The sequence below is a fragment of the Protopterus annectens genome, chromosome 11.part0 (genome assembly GCF_019279795.1).
Source record: "Protopterus annectens isolate FY-2018-M chromosome 11.part0, PAN1.0, whole genome shotgun sequence".
Classification (NCBI taxonomy): Eukaryota; Metazoa; Chordata; order Ceratodontiformes; family Protopteridae; genus Protopterus; species Protopterus annectens.
The window spans coordinates 462,831,392-462,844,776 of NC_056745.1; the positions used below are offsets into that span (position 1 = coordinate 462,831,392).

The following is a 13,385-nucleotide window of genomic DNA, read 5'->3' on the forward strand; positions in this document are numbered from 1 at the left end:
CTGGGGCCTGAGTTTACTCCCATTGGAGATTCCCCCTTTCCAGGGGGTCCCTCTGAAGAGTCTTCGGAGGAACCCCCTAGGAAAAGGCAGTGCAAGAGGAAGCACGTCGACTCCCCTGACGAGTCTCTCACCTCAGACACCGATCTTGATGATGCGGAAGGGTCCCCCAAGTCATCCTCGGATGATGTCTCCTTTGCGGACATCTTGGAAGTCCTCAAACAACGAGGCTGCTGGCAGTCCAAACCCCCTTCTGCTGACGAGTCGGTGTTCCTCAAGGCCTTCGGGGCTCAACCCTCCGCCTCCTGGGTGTCTCCGCCCTTCGATGAGCTCCTAGATTTGATCTCTCGAAGGGCATGGGAACACCCAGATTCTGTGGAACCGGTGCCTGCTCGCCCTAACAAATTTTTGTCAGCACCCCCGGAAAAGGAATTTCTCGCCAAAGGTGTGGCTGTAGATGCTCTGGTGGTGGCATCTGCTACCCAGCAAGATGTGGCAGAGGCTTCGACGTCCGTCCATCCTCCTAATAAGGAGTCTAGGAGCATGGACCGGTACGGGAAGCGCACCCTTACTTCAGCGGCCTTTACTTTAAGGTCTCTGAATTACCTAATGCACTTCACTAGACTTCAGAGGGATCTGATCAAGGAACTCTCGGATACCCTGTCTGGTAACCTACCTGAGCAGTTAGTCCAGACGGTTAGCTCTCAGTTGGCTACTCTATCGTCGATATCGAACTCGTCCATGAGGCTCATTTCGTATGCAGCCGAGGGGGCGAGTAGAGCGGCGGGTACGGGCAGTGCTCTACGGAGGCAAGCCTGGCTCCGCCTGTGTCATTTTGCGGAAGCCTTCAAGTCTTCCTTTGCCGACGCTCCCTTTGATGGGTCCTCCTTGTTTGGACCCAAGGTAAAGGACACCTTGACCCGCTGTGAGCAAGAGGGTAAGACTTTGACTGCCGTAGGGGCACGGTTTTCCACTCCCTTTCGGCCTTATCTCAAGGCTAAAAGAGGAGGGAAAATGTGGTTCTGTAAATCTCAGAAGACTTACCCCTCGCAGCAGGATGATCCCCCTTCTAGAGGCAGAGAAGGGGGAAATTTTTCAGGAAGACGCCGTCCCAGAGGCGGCAGAGGCCCCCGCAACACTGGAGGCCGCGAGTCCTTTCGTGGCTCTTCAACCTTCCAGCATCCCTGAAGGATGGCCTGACTGCGCAGCTCCGGAGCCAGTCAGGGGTCGTTTTTTGAGGCACCTAAAGGCCTGGGAGAGTATCACTCAGGACCGATGGGTGCTCCGAATCATCGCCGGAGGTTACGTTATTCCCTTTTCTCGTCCCCCCCCCCCCCATCATCCAGGAAAATCCCGAACCCGCCACCCAGTCAACGGGATATGGCAGCCGTCGAAATCTCAAAGCTGCTTCAAAAAGGAGTCATCCAACCTGTCCCCGCAGACCAGACCGGATTAGGGACTTACTCAAAATTCTTTTTGGTGCCAAAAAAGACCGGGGACTTGAGGCCCATTTTGGATCTCAGCAACCTAAATCGATCAGTCAAGAAGTCCAAGTTCCGAATGGTCACCTTACAATCCATTCTTCCGCTACTGGAGAAAGGTGTTTGGATGTGCTCCATAGATCTCAAGGACGCCTATTATCACATTCTGATAGATCAGGCGTCCAGGAGACATTTGCGCTTCAGCCTGGGAGACGGTCACTTCCAATTCTGTGCACTGCCCTTTGGTCTCACCACAGCCCCCAGGGTGTTCACCAAATGTTTGGCAGTTGTGACTGCTCACCCGAGGAGTCTAGGATTCCAGGTGTTTCCGTATCTGGAAGACTGGCTCCTAACTGCCACCTCCAGGCTTCTACTATTACAGAACCTAGCAGCCACTATATCACTAGGCACCTCTCTCGGAATCACCTTCAATTGGTCAAAGTCTGTGTTGCTGCCGTCTCAGCGCATTCGGTTTATCGGGGTAGAGATAGATTCAAAGCGGATGCGGGTCTATCTTCCTACAGAAAGGATAGAGACTCTACAGGCTCAAGTCCGAGCCTTACTTCTCAAACGCAGAGCCCCGGCCAGGATGGTCCTACAACTATTAGGCTCCATGTCGGCCACCGTTCTCCTAGTTCCCTTGGCAAGATTACATATGAGGATTCTCCAGTGGCTCCTGTCAGCCCAGTGGTCTTATCAGGATCTCCCTCTCAGTCACCTCGTTTGGATCACGGAGGCCTGCAAGCAGGACCTCCGTTGGTGGCTTGTGTCCTCCAGTCTGGATCAGGGACGACCCTTCGTTCCGCCACCCCCTGTGGCCACATTGACGACGGACGCCTCCCAGACGGGGTGGGGGGGGGCATTACCTGGGCAGGTCAGTCCAAGGCAATTGGCATCCTGAAGAGAGTCTCCTTCACATCAACATTCTAGAAATGAGGGCGGTGCTTTTATCTCTACAAGCGCTACACGATTGCCTCCCTCAGGGCGTAATTGCCATTCAGTCCGACAACATGTCAGTAGTCTAGTACCTGAACAAACAGGGAGGGACCAGATCTTATCCCCTTTGCAGAGAGGCCATGAGAGTATGGGAATGGGCATTGGCAACCCAACGTTTTCTGGTAGCGACACATATCCCTGGAAAATCCAATGTTATAGCCGACAGACTGAGCAGGACTATTCTCTCTCCTCACGAGTGGTCTCTGAACGATACAGTGGCAACTCAGATCTTCAGAAGATGGGGAACCCCTTGTTGCGACCTCTTCGCGACCCCGCTCAACGTGAAATGCCGGCAGTTCTTCTCTCTCACCCCAGCTCCGGGGGAGATTTCCAAGGACGCCTTAGTCCATGTTTGGCCCACTGGCCTTCTATACGCTTTTCCTCCGGTTCTCCTCCTCCCCAGGGTGATCCAGAAGGCGATTCAGTTAGGAAGCAAGATGATTTTAGTTGCCCCATACTGGCCTCGTCAAGTCTGGTTTCCCTATCTTTGGAAATATGCACTGGACAGTCCATGGTTCCTGGATCAGATCCCGGACCTATTTATTCATCAGTCGGGACAACTTCATCAGTCCCTTCACTCGTTGAAGTTAACAGCTTGGCTCCTCCTCTTCCGACTATAGTCAGGAACCATACCTTGGACCCGGAAGTCATACGTATCTTATCCTCGGCCCACAAGTCTTCTACTAGGAAATTGTATAGTAGCAAATGGAAGAGATTTGCTATTTGGGCTCAACTCCGGGGACTAGATCCCATAACTGTCCCGGTGTCGGATGTCCTCAAATTTTTAGCTTCTCAATTTAATCAATGGTCTGCAGTCTCTACCATCAAGGTCCAATTGGCAGCTATTTCCAATTTTCATGAATCTATGGACCCACCTTTGATGAGCAACAGGTTGTGTAAAGCCTTCATGAAAGAGGCTGCGCTATTACGACCTCCGATTTCTCATCCTGCTCCGCCGTGGGATCTCAATGTGGTATTACGTGCTTTGACCTCTTCCCCCTTCGAGCCGGCAGCAACTTGTGACTTGAAATTTCTTTCTTGGAAAACTGCCTTTTTGGTTGCGATTACATCAGCCAGAAGGGTTTCGGAGCTTCAAGCTCTATCTGTCAAACCACCGTACCTGGTTTTTCACAAGGGTAGAGTATCCCTCAGGCCTAATCCATCCTTCGTTCCTAAGGTCTGTTCCAGTTTTTGTCTGCAACAGTCATTAGAGCTTCCAGTTTTCTTCCCAAAGTACTCAAACAGAGCGGAATACATCTTTCACACATTGGATGTTCACAGGCAATTGCGTTTCTATTTAGATAGGACGCAACAAACACGGAAAACGGATCAGTTGTTTGTGTCCTTTTCGGACAATAAGCTGGGCAAAGTCGTCACGAAGGTCACTATTGCCAAGTGGATCAGGGACTGTATCAGTCATGCTTACTCCATTTCTAATAAAGAGCTTACAACCCCTGTGAAAGCTCATTCTACAAGAGCTATGGCTACTTCAATAGCATTCCATTCTAAGCTTGCCATTAGTGACATTTGTGCTGCGGCTACGTGGTCTTCTCCGCACACCTTCATTTCTCACTACAAATTGGATGTGGCATCTCGGGGGCGAGCTTCCTTTGGTTCCACAGTTCTCAGGAGTGTTTTCCAGTTTATACTGTTTGTATTCATTGACTTTCTGCTTGGGCATTGATCATTTGGTCATCGGCTTTATACTTTAGCCTAGTGTTTATTTAAATTTTCAAGTTTGATATAATTCTTATATCTGAATATTCATCGTTACTTCTGATATCATAATGGTTATTGTAGGTGACCTTGTTAGCTGTCAAATGGCTACTCTGTCAAGAACACAGTTTAGTTAGTATTTACTTAACACTAAGTTAGTGCTTTTATACCAATTTATTTTCTAATGTTATTTACATAAGGAACTGCTTTTTATGTTCTCAATAAATTTGCTTGCTGCATTCATAATATTTCTGATATTTTTATAAAGTGGTTAGGTTTAAGTATTATAATAGAGATTGACTGATACTTTGAAATGTTAATGAATAACCTAAAAACTTCATGAGAAGGAGAACATTTGCTGCTTTTTTCTGACTCCTTACAGTAGTACCGACCAAAGACTGTAATTATTAACTGTTCCCTCCCTTGTTTTTCAGTTGATGATGATTTGGAGCTCCTGACCTCTCTATTGGAAGAGAATGTGGCAGCTGGTGGGAGATGCTTCCTTGATGAGGCTGATGAAGAAGCTATGGGAAATGGAGCATCTGATGATTTAGATGACCTCTTTGATGCAGATGCTGATGATGAAGATGAGGAGCTGTTCATGCAAGAAGACAATGATGAAACTGAAGAGAAAAATGCTGGGCAGAGGAAAGATGGCAGTTTACTCTTTGGAGATGGCGAAGATTTGGAACTGGAGGAAACCACATCCAAGAAAACAGGAGTAAGCAGGAATGTGTCAGAATCTTCATCCTCTTCAGGGATAAAAAGCAAAGAGGAGTTGGCAGGTACAGTGGTAAAATTTAATTTTTTCCCTCCACACTTAGTGGTGTTTAACTCCAAGAAGAACCATTATGATAAAGTTGCCTCTGAGAAACAGTAAACCCTTTACAATATGGATCGCAGAAAGCTTAGATATACAAGTATTTAAGAAGCAGTTGTAGTATACCTGAATGTCTGTAAGAGTTAGGACTCCCCTGTCAGTAACAGCTGGTTTGTGTAGCACTGTATCATTTCTTTTTTTCTCCTCTTTAGCAAAGTAGGGTCTCCTACTGCAGGTGCTCGTTTCTGGGGCTGACCTGGAAGTCTTGCTTTGGTTAAGTTAAGCACTTGAATGAATGTTTATGCATGTATGTATTTGTGTATGTACATTTTGATTACTGTATTGAGGCCCATTTTTCAGTGTAGGCCGAAGGGCAAAAAAAAGCTCTAACAATAGTTACAGAGTTCAAACAAATTGTTAATGTAAGTGTTCAAGTGGACATTTTGGTAATCAGAATCAAGTTTGTAGAAATCAGCTTTTTCAGAACACATTGCTATAACCACTGAGAAATAGCATGACATTGTTGTCCGAACATTTGTTAGATGAGGTAAAAGCAATGTCTTTCAGCTTTTCTCGGTTTCTTTTTTTTTTTTTTTTTTTTTTTTGACAGTCTTTTTAACTGTCCTTTTTCCTTCCCTCTTTTCTCTTTTGATTCCCTAGCTCCAGGCCTTCCACTTACCATGTCAAAGTCACTGTTTACCCCGTGTGCATGTGTTAGGGCAATAATGCCCAACAACAGGGACAAACATTGTTATTACTGAAACTTTGAAGAACTTCAGACCAAAGAGTATGTCATCTGCCAGAGTTTATGCCATGAATTAAATACAAAAATTTAGAACTACTTTACAAAACAAGATCTTGCTGGCAAGTAACGAGACACCAGCTCAGTATCAAACTCTGAAGCAAGTCAATTGCTGTCAAACCACACCCTCACCAGGGACAGACTGATTAAAGACCTAAAAGCCTATTATCCAGAAACAAGGTCCTCCTCCCAGGACCCCTTCTGTGGTGACCAAGAGCAGAAAAATACAGGTCAAAACCAGAACTGTAGTCCACTGTAATTGTTCTGGTCCATACTCAGACCATCAGAGCACACAGTATAAGTCCTGCCAAAGCCTTACTTTTGTCATAGGCTTTCCTCCCCATCTCACATTTAACTGTCAGAAATCTCTGGAGACTATTATAAAAGTTAAAGTCAAGCTCTTGGTGGCAATTTCTACCATCCCCCTCACTAAGGGGTACCAGAAGAGTTTGACAAAGTCTGTTTTTTTTAACCTTTTCTCTACTGCTACTACCCCATTCTCCTATTCCCTATATATTTTTTTATGACTCTTCTCCCTAGGCTCCTGATGCTGAAGCCTATTCCATGCCCCCAGCATCATGTCTTATGAGTCATATTGAGCCAGTGCCAATGACATCACAAATAGGGCACATGGCATCAGGCTTCCTGACACCTTATCTGATTTCCATTCTTTACCCAAAGCATGTGCACTATAGATGCTTTACTTAACACTGATAGTAAAAGCATATCCGGTGCAACTTTGAACCCCAAAACAAATGAGAGCAAATTGAAGAAACAAAAGCCTGTTATAGTGCACAAACTGACGGCCAAAATTCGCCAAATGCTCTTTATTAAGTTGAGCACTTTCATGTCATAAAATGCTCAGAAATTCATCAGAACAATTACCCAAGTTAAAAAACACATTTAAATACAATTAGGAAAAATCACACGACAAAAGTCAGCCACTAGTAACAAAAATCCAATTAATTAATTAAAACTGCAATTAATTAATTTAAACTGGTTTAGAACTCATTTTAATAACTGTTACTTGAAAACTAGCTCTTAACAACCATGCAGCATCATATTTTAACTTTAAATGAGAATTAATAGAACAAGCTTTTTAATGGAATGAAAGCAGTCAAATTAATAAAGAGAATTTTGTGAATTGTGGCTGTCGGCCTGTGCACAACAGGTTTTGTTTCTTCATATCCAGTACAACTGCCATTAACTTTGCATGCTCTCATGCTGACGTAATTTTATATTAGGCAGGGTCTGATGACCTTGATACCAGCTGATCATACTGCCTGTTGCCTTTCTTAATGCTGGTTTCAGTGGATCCCGTGTCGGTTCAAGACATGGCTCCATAACATGAATATTTGCAGGTGCCCCTAGCCTGCACTGGTGGCATAATGATAAAACCCTAAGTATAGCTCAGGAGATCCAGGGTTCAAGCAGCACCTCAGGTGTTTGACAACACAGGTAGTGAGGATAGGCATGCCCATTCTGAGGTATGGACAGCAGTGTGAATGTATGTGGTGCACACTTGTAGTGCAGCAACCCTAGTGGAGACTGAGGAAACATGCACGGTGATGCCTAAAATGGTGGCTGCACTCCAAGAATTTTATTGTTGCCAGTCTTTTCCAGCTTCCCACCTGCAGTAGTGTATGGTAATTATGGGGTCTGCCTGCCCTTGTGTTTGGCGGTGGGGGAAACATTTGCAAGGGTAGATAATACAGATGTTGTAAACCTTTCAGCAACTGCAGATATATATTAATGTGTTGGAACTCCAAGCACTGTACTTCGCCTTGACCTTACATGGCACTCCTCCATAAGGAATCGCTGCCTTTCACACAGAGATCATGGCTAGTACATCAAGCAATGGGAGGACCCACGTCTAACTAGCAAACTGCAGTGTGATTTGAATCAATATGCTGATAAGGTGACTCAGGACAGGAGGGAGTATTGCATCTTAGGACTTCATTGTGGCAGCTCCTTGTGCCTGGAGCACACAACTGCATCAGATATGACATTGAGGAGCAAAAATGGTTTGTGAAGTTCATTTACTGAGAACGATATTATTTAACATATCTTTCCAACTACAACCTGTTCTGTATAACCGTACTATAGATACTTTTCCTCATGATGCCAAAATACAAAGGGGCAGATAGAGCTTACTGTGGTCCCCAGCATACAGGTGAATAATATTAACAATATAAAAGATGTAAGAATTAATAAAGTATGTTTTTTCTAACACACTTGATGATGAAGTTTTACTGTCTGATTTGCTTTTGCTGGAAGTTTCTACTTTTGGTAAGGATCTTGGTTTTGGTATACTTATTTATATAATCTCAGGCATGGCTTTGAATATTAATTAAGTGGCTATTTTGTGCTATGCATTGAAGCTTATCCCAGCCATCATGACCAGAGGAATTTGTAACTAAACAGAGAGTTTTCATTTGTTAGAAAGCTACATTAAATTATTTTTGTACAGCTGGTAAACACAGATCAGGCAGTAACACTTGGACTTTGTGATGATAATTGTTATAGTTTTCTTCCAAAAGAAAACAATGTATGTTACAGCAGTTTTTACTAAAATTAGTTAAACTGGTATCGTTTACTTTAAAATCTTTGAAATAGTATGTCATTTTGGTAATCTTAAGAGCCTTACTTTTCATTGTAACCCAGAAGTTCATAGAAAATAGTGTAAGACCTTCTGAAAAGATGCATTTCTGCAAACTGTGGCACTTAGAGAATGTTAGCAATGTTTTGTTATATTTATTACATTTGTAGATTGTTGTACTGATGTATCTTTGTCTCAGTAATAATTTTTTTTAACTTTAATGGAACAAAATGTGAGACATCACTAAGGGGACATTTTGCCTTCTATACACCTGCCTGAATGCATTAAACCTATTCTTTTGTTAAACAAAATGCAGTAAAATAATATTGTTACATTGACTGTCTTTTGGTTGTATTCAAGAGGGCCCTATCAGTGGAATATGTGTAAGCAAGACTTAAATTTAAATTTGAGTTGTCTTTTTATTTTTATCCATCTAACTGAGATTATTTTTGGACTTAACCCTAAAAGGAGTAGAGAATGAAAATGCGAACAGTAATTTGTATGGAAAACTGGCATCCAGCAGTACCTTGCTTCAAGCTAGTAGCTGCTAACTGTCGTGTGTGTGTGTGTGTGTGTGTGTGTGTGTGTGTGTGTGTGTGTGTGTGTGTGTGTGTGTGTGTGTGTATATGTTGTGTCTTTCGGCTTTTCCCGGTTAGGGGTCGCCACAGCAGAACTCCGGTCCGCTAATGATTGGTAGTTGATATTTACATGCTGAGTTACCAGCCCTGATGCACAACCTTCAACGAAGGGATGCCCATTCACGCATGTCTCCACGCAGAAGACACTCTAGCTGAGAATCGAACTGGACAGCGTCTTTCTGTGAGACGGCAATGCTACCGCAGCACCACCACCGTGGATATATATACACACACACACACACACACACACACACACACACACACACACACACACACACACACACATGTAGCTTGCTCTTCCCAGTGTAGAATGTATACTTACTCAAGGGTTGATATTTTTTGGATAAAGCTAGAAGTATAATTTTTACATTTATTTGGCTGTGATTTGCTTACAGTAAATTTGTTTTACATGAAATATAGTAATACTATCAATAAAACATTAATAAAACCAGCAGGTGCAGAAGCAGAGAAGAACAACCACAAAAGCATCCACTTCCAGAGCCAATAACTAGTCCCCAACGCCACAGTTGAAAAGCGATACTTTATTATAAAACCACTGGAATGTAAAAACAAAAATACAGTCAAGCGCTTTCGTCAAAATGACTTAATCAGAACAAGAGTGCCAAACATTCCATCACCTTTTATACATGTTCCTTGATAAATCAATTGAAATCAATTTACCAATTAACAAACATTTAAAAAGACAGTCATTGAAAATCTTCTGTATAGAATAAACACCTGGTACAGGGTTTTTACATAAAATTTCCTGAAAAAATCCTTAGCAGAAAACACACAATTTGTAACAACTATTGAAAAGTTATTTGATATTATATTACAATTTGCTAGCTCTGAACTTTAACTCAGGTTTGATGCTGATAGCATCATTTATACATGGGAATTCTGCAGCATTTAGTTTAAGTTGCCATTTGGTTTCAGCCCTTAATAATTTGTTGGTCCAATCACAACCTCTAAAATCAAGATTGACCACTTCCAAAATACCTAACTTGAAACTATGAGACGGATTGGCATTAACATGTTTAAATAAAGCATTTTTTCATCCTTTTTCAAAATGCTATAACAATGTTCATATATTCCACGATTTAATTTCCTCTCCGTCTTACCAATATAATAACACTGGCAGGACGTACATAGAGCTAAATAAACAACACCAGTAGTGGTACATGAACCTGCTGCAAAAACAACTTCTGTTTCATAAGGACCCACTTTTATCTTGGGGTTCTCTAGAATATAGTTACAATACTCACAGGTCCCACATTTATGGGTACCATTCCTTCTATTTTTCTTAACTGGTTTATTTTCCAAAATATTTTTCAAGTTGTTGTTAACTCTATAAGTAAATAGTGGTTCAGGACCCAGAACAGACAACACATCCGTATTTCCCTTGAACGTGGCCCAATTGTTCCTAATAATCTTTTTCACCTCATAAGAGGTTTCACCATAAGTAAGGACCATAGCCTGGGAAAAATCCTTAAACCCACTATAAGTTTTAAATACTACCTCTTCACCTGCCCCTAGTAATGTTTTTAACTAACGTTCCACTCACCCATAACTTGATCTCTAATTTTCTTTAACAAATCCAGTGGATAACCCCTATGAAGGAACATATCCATAACTACCTTAGTTTCATCTTCAACAAGGGTCAAGTTGGAACACATTCTTACCACTCTAACCATCTGCCCCTTAACTATATTCCTCTTAGTATATGGAGGATGGTTACTGGAGTATTCCAAATAGTCGTTGGAGAAAGTGGGTTTTCTATATATCCTAGATTGAAAACTATTATTATGAAAACCTTTGAATAATTTTACATCAAGAAAATTAATCTCTTTAGGATTGTCATTACCTGTAAATTTAAAGTAATCACAGATATTGTTAATATATTCAAGAAAATGTTCAAAAAGTGTTTAATCTTTCCACAAAATGAACAAATTGTCTAAAAACCTTAGATACAAACACCATTCATTTTTGTAACAAGAGTTAAACACATAATAGTTCTCCCATTGATACATAACAAGATTTGCAAATATAGGGGCACAGCTATTACCCATCGCTACCCCCTTTTACTTGTCTGTAGAATTCCCCCTCAAATGTAAAGAAATTATTTTTCAACACTATCTCCATTAACTCTATAATGAAGTTGATCATATTCCCACTTAAATTGGTATTATTCACTAATATGTCATTAAAAAATTCCAGTCCTACCTCATGAGGAATGGAAGTGAAAAGATCAACTACATCTATAGTGGAAAAATAGATCTCATTAGTGAAAATTTCTCTCTTCACTTTTCTCAAAAAATCCCATGAATCTACAAGTACATGTTCTATGAGAAACAAGGCCTGTCTAACCATCCGGTCTATAAAAATCCCTAGGGGGTAAGTTATACTGTTATGGCCGGATATTATAAGCCTATAGGGGGGATCTTTCAAGTTCTTGTGGGTTTTAGGGATTCCAAAAGCAATGGGTATAACTGGATGTTCCACATGAAGGAAGTTATAAACTTCTTCGTTAATGACTCCTTGAAATAAAGAATTTTCCAAAATGAGTTTTATCTTTCTATAACTTAAGTGAATTTCGTTCCTAGAGGCCACCTCATATTTAGTGTTGTCGTTCAACATACTAGTAATTTTGTTATAATCTTCAACGTTAGTAATAACCATACTCCCACCCTTGTTGGGTTCATAAATCTGACATTTTGGTTATCCCTTAACTCAAAGAGTAACTTTTTCTCAGCCAAAGGAAGATTGTGTTTCCTGTATCTATGTGTTTGCAGGGTTTTAAAAATCTCCTGACAACTGACATTTTCAAAGGAATACAAAATAGGCAAAGGGGGGGGTTATAGCAACTTTTCTTATTTGTTACTGAATTCCTATTAGTGTCCAAGCTACCTTTGTCTTTATTCAAAAACTTTAAATTTAGTTTTCTTACAAAAATCTTAAAATCCGTTAAAATTTTGCTCCTTTCTTCCTTACTTGAGGGGACGAATTTCATTCCCTTCATTAATAACCGAAATAAGTCTTTACACACTGGAAAATCTGTGTAATTGTAAATTTTAAAACCCTTGTACAAAAAAAACATCATCGTAGTTTATAATATCATCATTATCTTCCTCACCACACCTGTCAATCGAACCTACTCGTAACTGTTCTTCCTCCTGTAGGGGGAGTTCGTTAATTTCTGTCTTACCCCTCCTTCCCCCCTTGGGACTAAAAAAATCCTTCTCCTGTCTGAATTGATTTCTATTGAAAATCCTTTCAGACCTTCTAAGTGGTGGGAACTCAACATCATATTAATTATCATTAATGTTGGTCCTGTTCAAAACACCGTTCACATTAGTGGACTGACCATACCCCTGTGTATAGTCCCTACCCAAATCATTACCCAGGTATGCTTTTGGAAAAGGATAAGCCAAACCGTTCTTAAATTCAAATTCATCCCTTGCTAATTTCTTCTTTTTCCAAAAAATATTGTTATTCAGTTCATTTTCTACTTTATCAAAAATAACATTATATCTGAAAGAGTACTGATTAAAACAAACATCATCTAATACTACTTTATTAACATCATCAGTTTCCTTTGGAAATTCACTTATCTTTTTGTTATTAATGTTAACAATAAATTCCATCAGTTCGACCCCATGTCGGTCGAACATTTGTATTAATTCATCACATTCGGGTTCCCCTTTTTTCAAGCCATTTGGAAATTTAAACATACGGAGGCCCTTAGGAACCCGCCTTCTAGCAATACATTCCTTTAAATACGAATTGTCACATTGCAATGCCTGCACTTTGTGTATTTTAGTTTCAAGAATTGAGAAAAGCAACCAGGTACTCTCACCACGAAACTGTGTAGGCAGGCAGTAAGTTCAAAACGAACTGAAGCTCACTAAAAGTGTAGCGACAATGCAATGAAGAAGGAAGCAACAGCTTCGCTGGTTCAATGAGCAATAAATCTCAATTTGCAGTAAACCAAAAAAGTCATTAAATCAGGAACCATAAATCCACTTGGTAGAATAACGAGAGATCCAATGTATAGGAACAAAACGTTTATTGTGAGCGCTTTCGCGTGGTCACCACCACGCTTCTTCAGACAGTACAGTTAAAACTCAAGCCATCTATTTATACTAATGGATCTAAAAAAGGCGCCAAAATAAAACAATCAACTCAGACAATCTATCAATTAAGGATTAGTACACAATTAAAACTTGAAAAGTTTTTTCAAATATTACATTCATTTTAAGAGAAACCTAAATACATCAATGATGCTGAAATGTTCATGTAAAGACCACTGGTCAATGTGCATTTTGGATTGTTTAAA

General features: G+C 41.1%; 1 protein-coding gene across 1 annotated transcript in view; it reads left to right on the forward strand.

The window, feature by feature from the left end:
• The window catches only part of MCM10 (minichromosome maintenance 10 replication initiation factor), a 948,221-nt gene that overhangs the window by 133,033 nt on the left and 801,803 nt on the right, over nucleotides 1-13,385 (forward strand). The window contains exon 3 of the mRNA XM_044087964.1: nucleotides 4,625-4,975. Coding sequence (XP_043943899.1) covers nucleotides 4,625-4,975 — 351 coding nt within the window. The remainder of the gene's footprint in view (nucleotides 1-4,624; nucleotides 4,976-13,385) is intronic.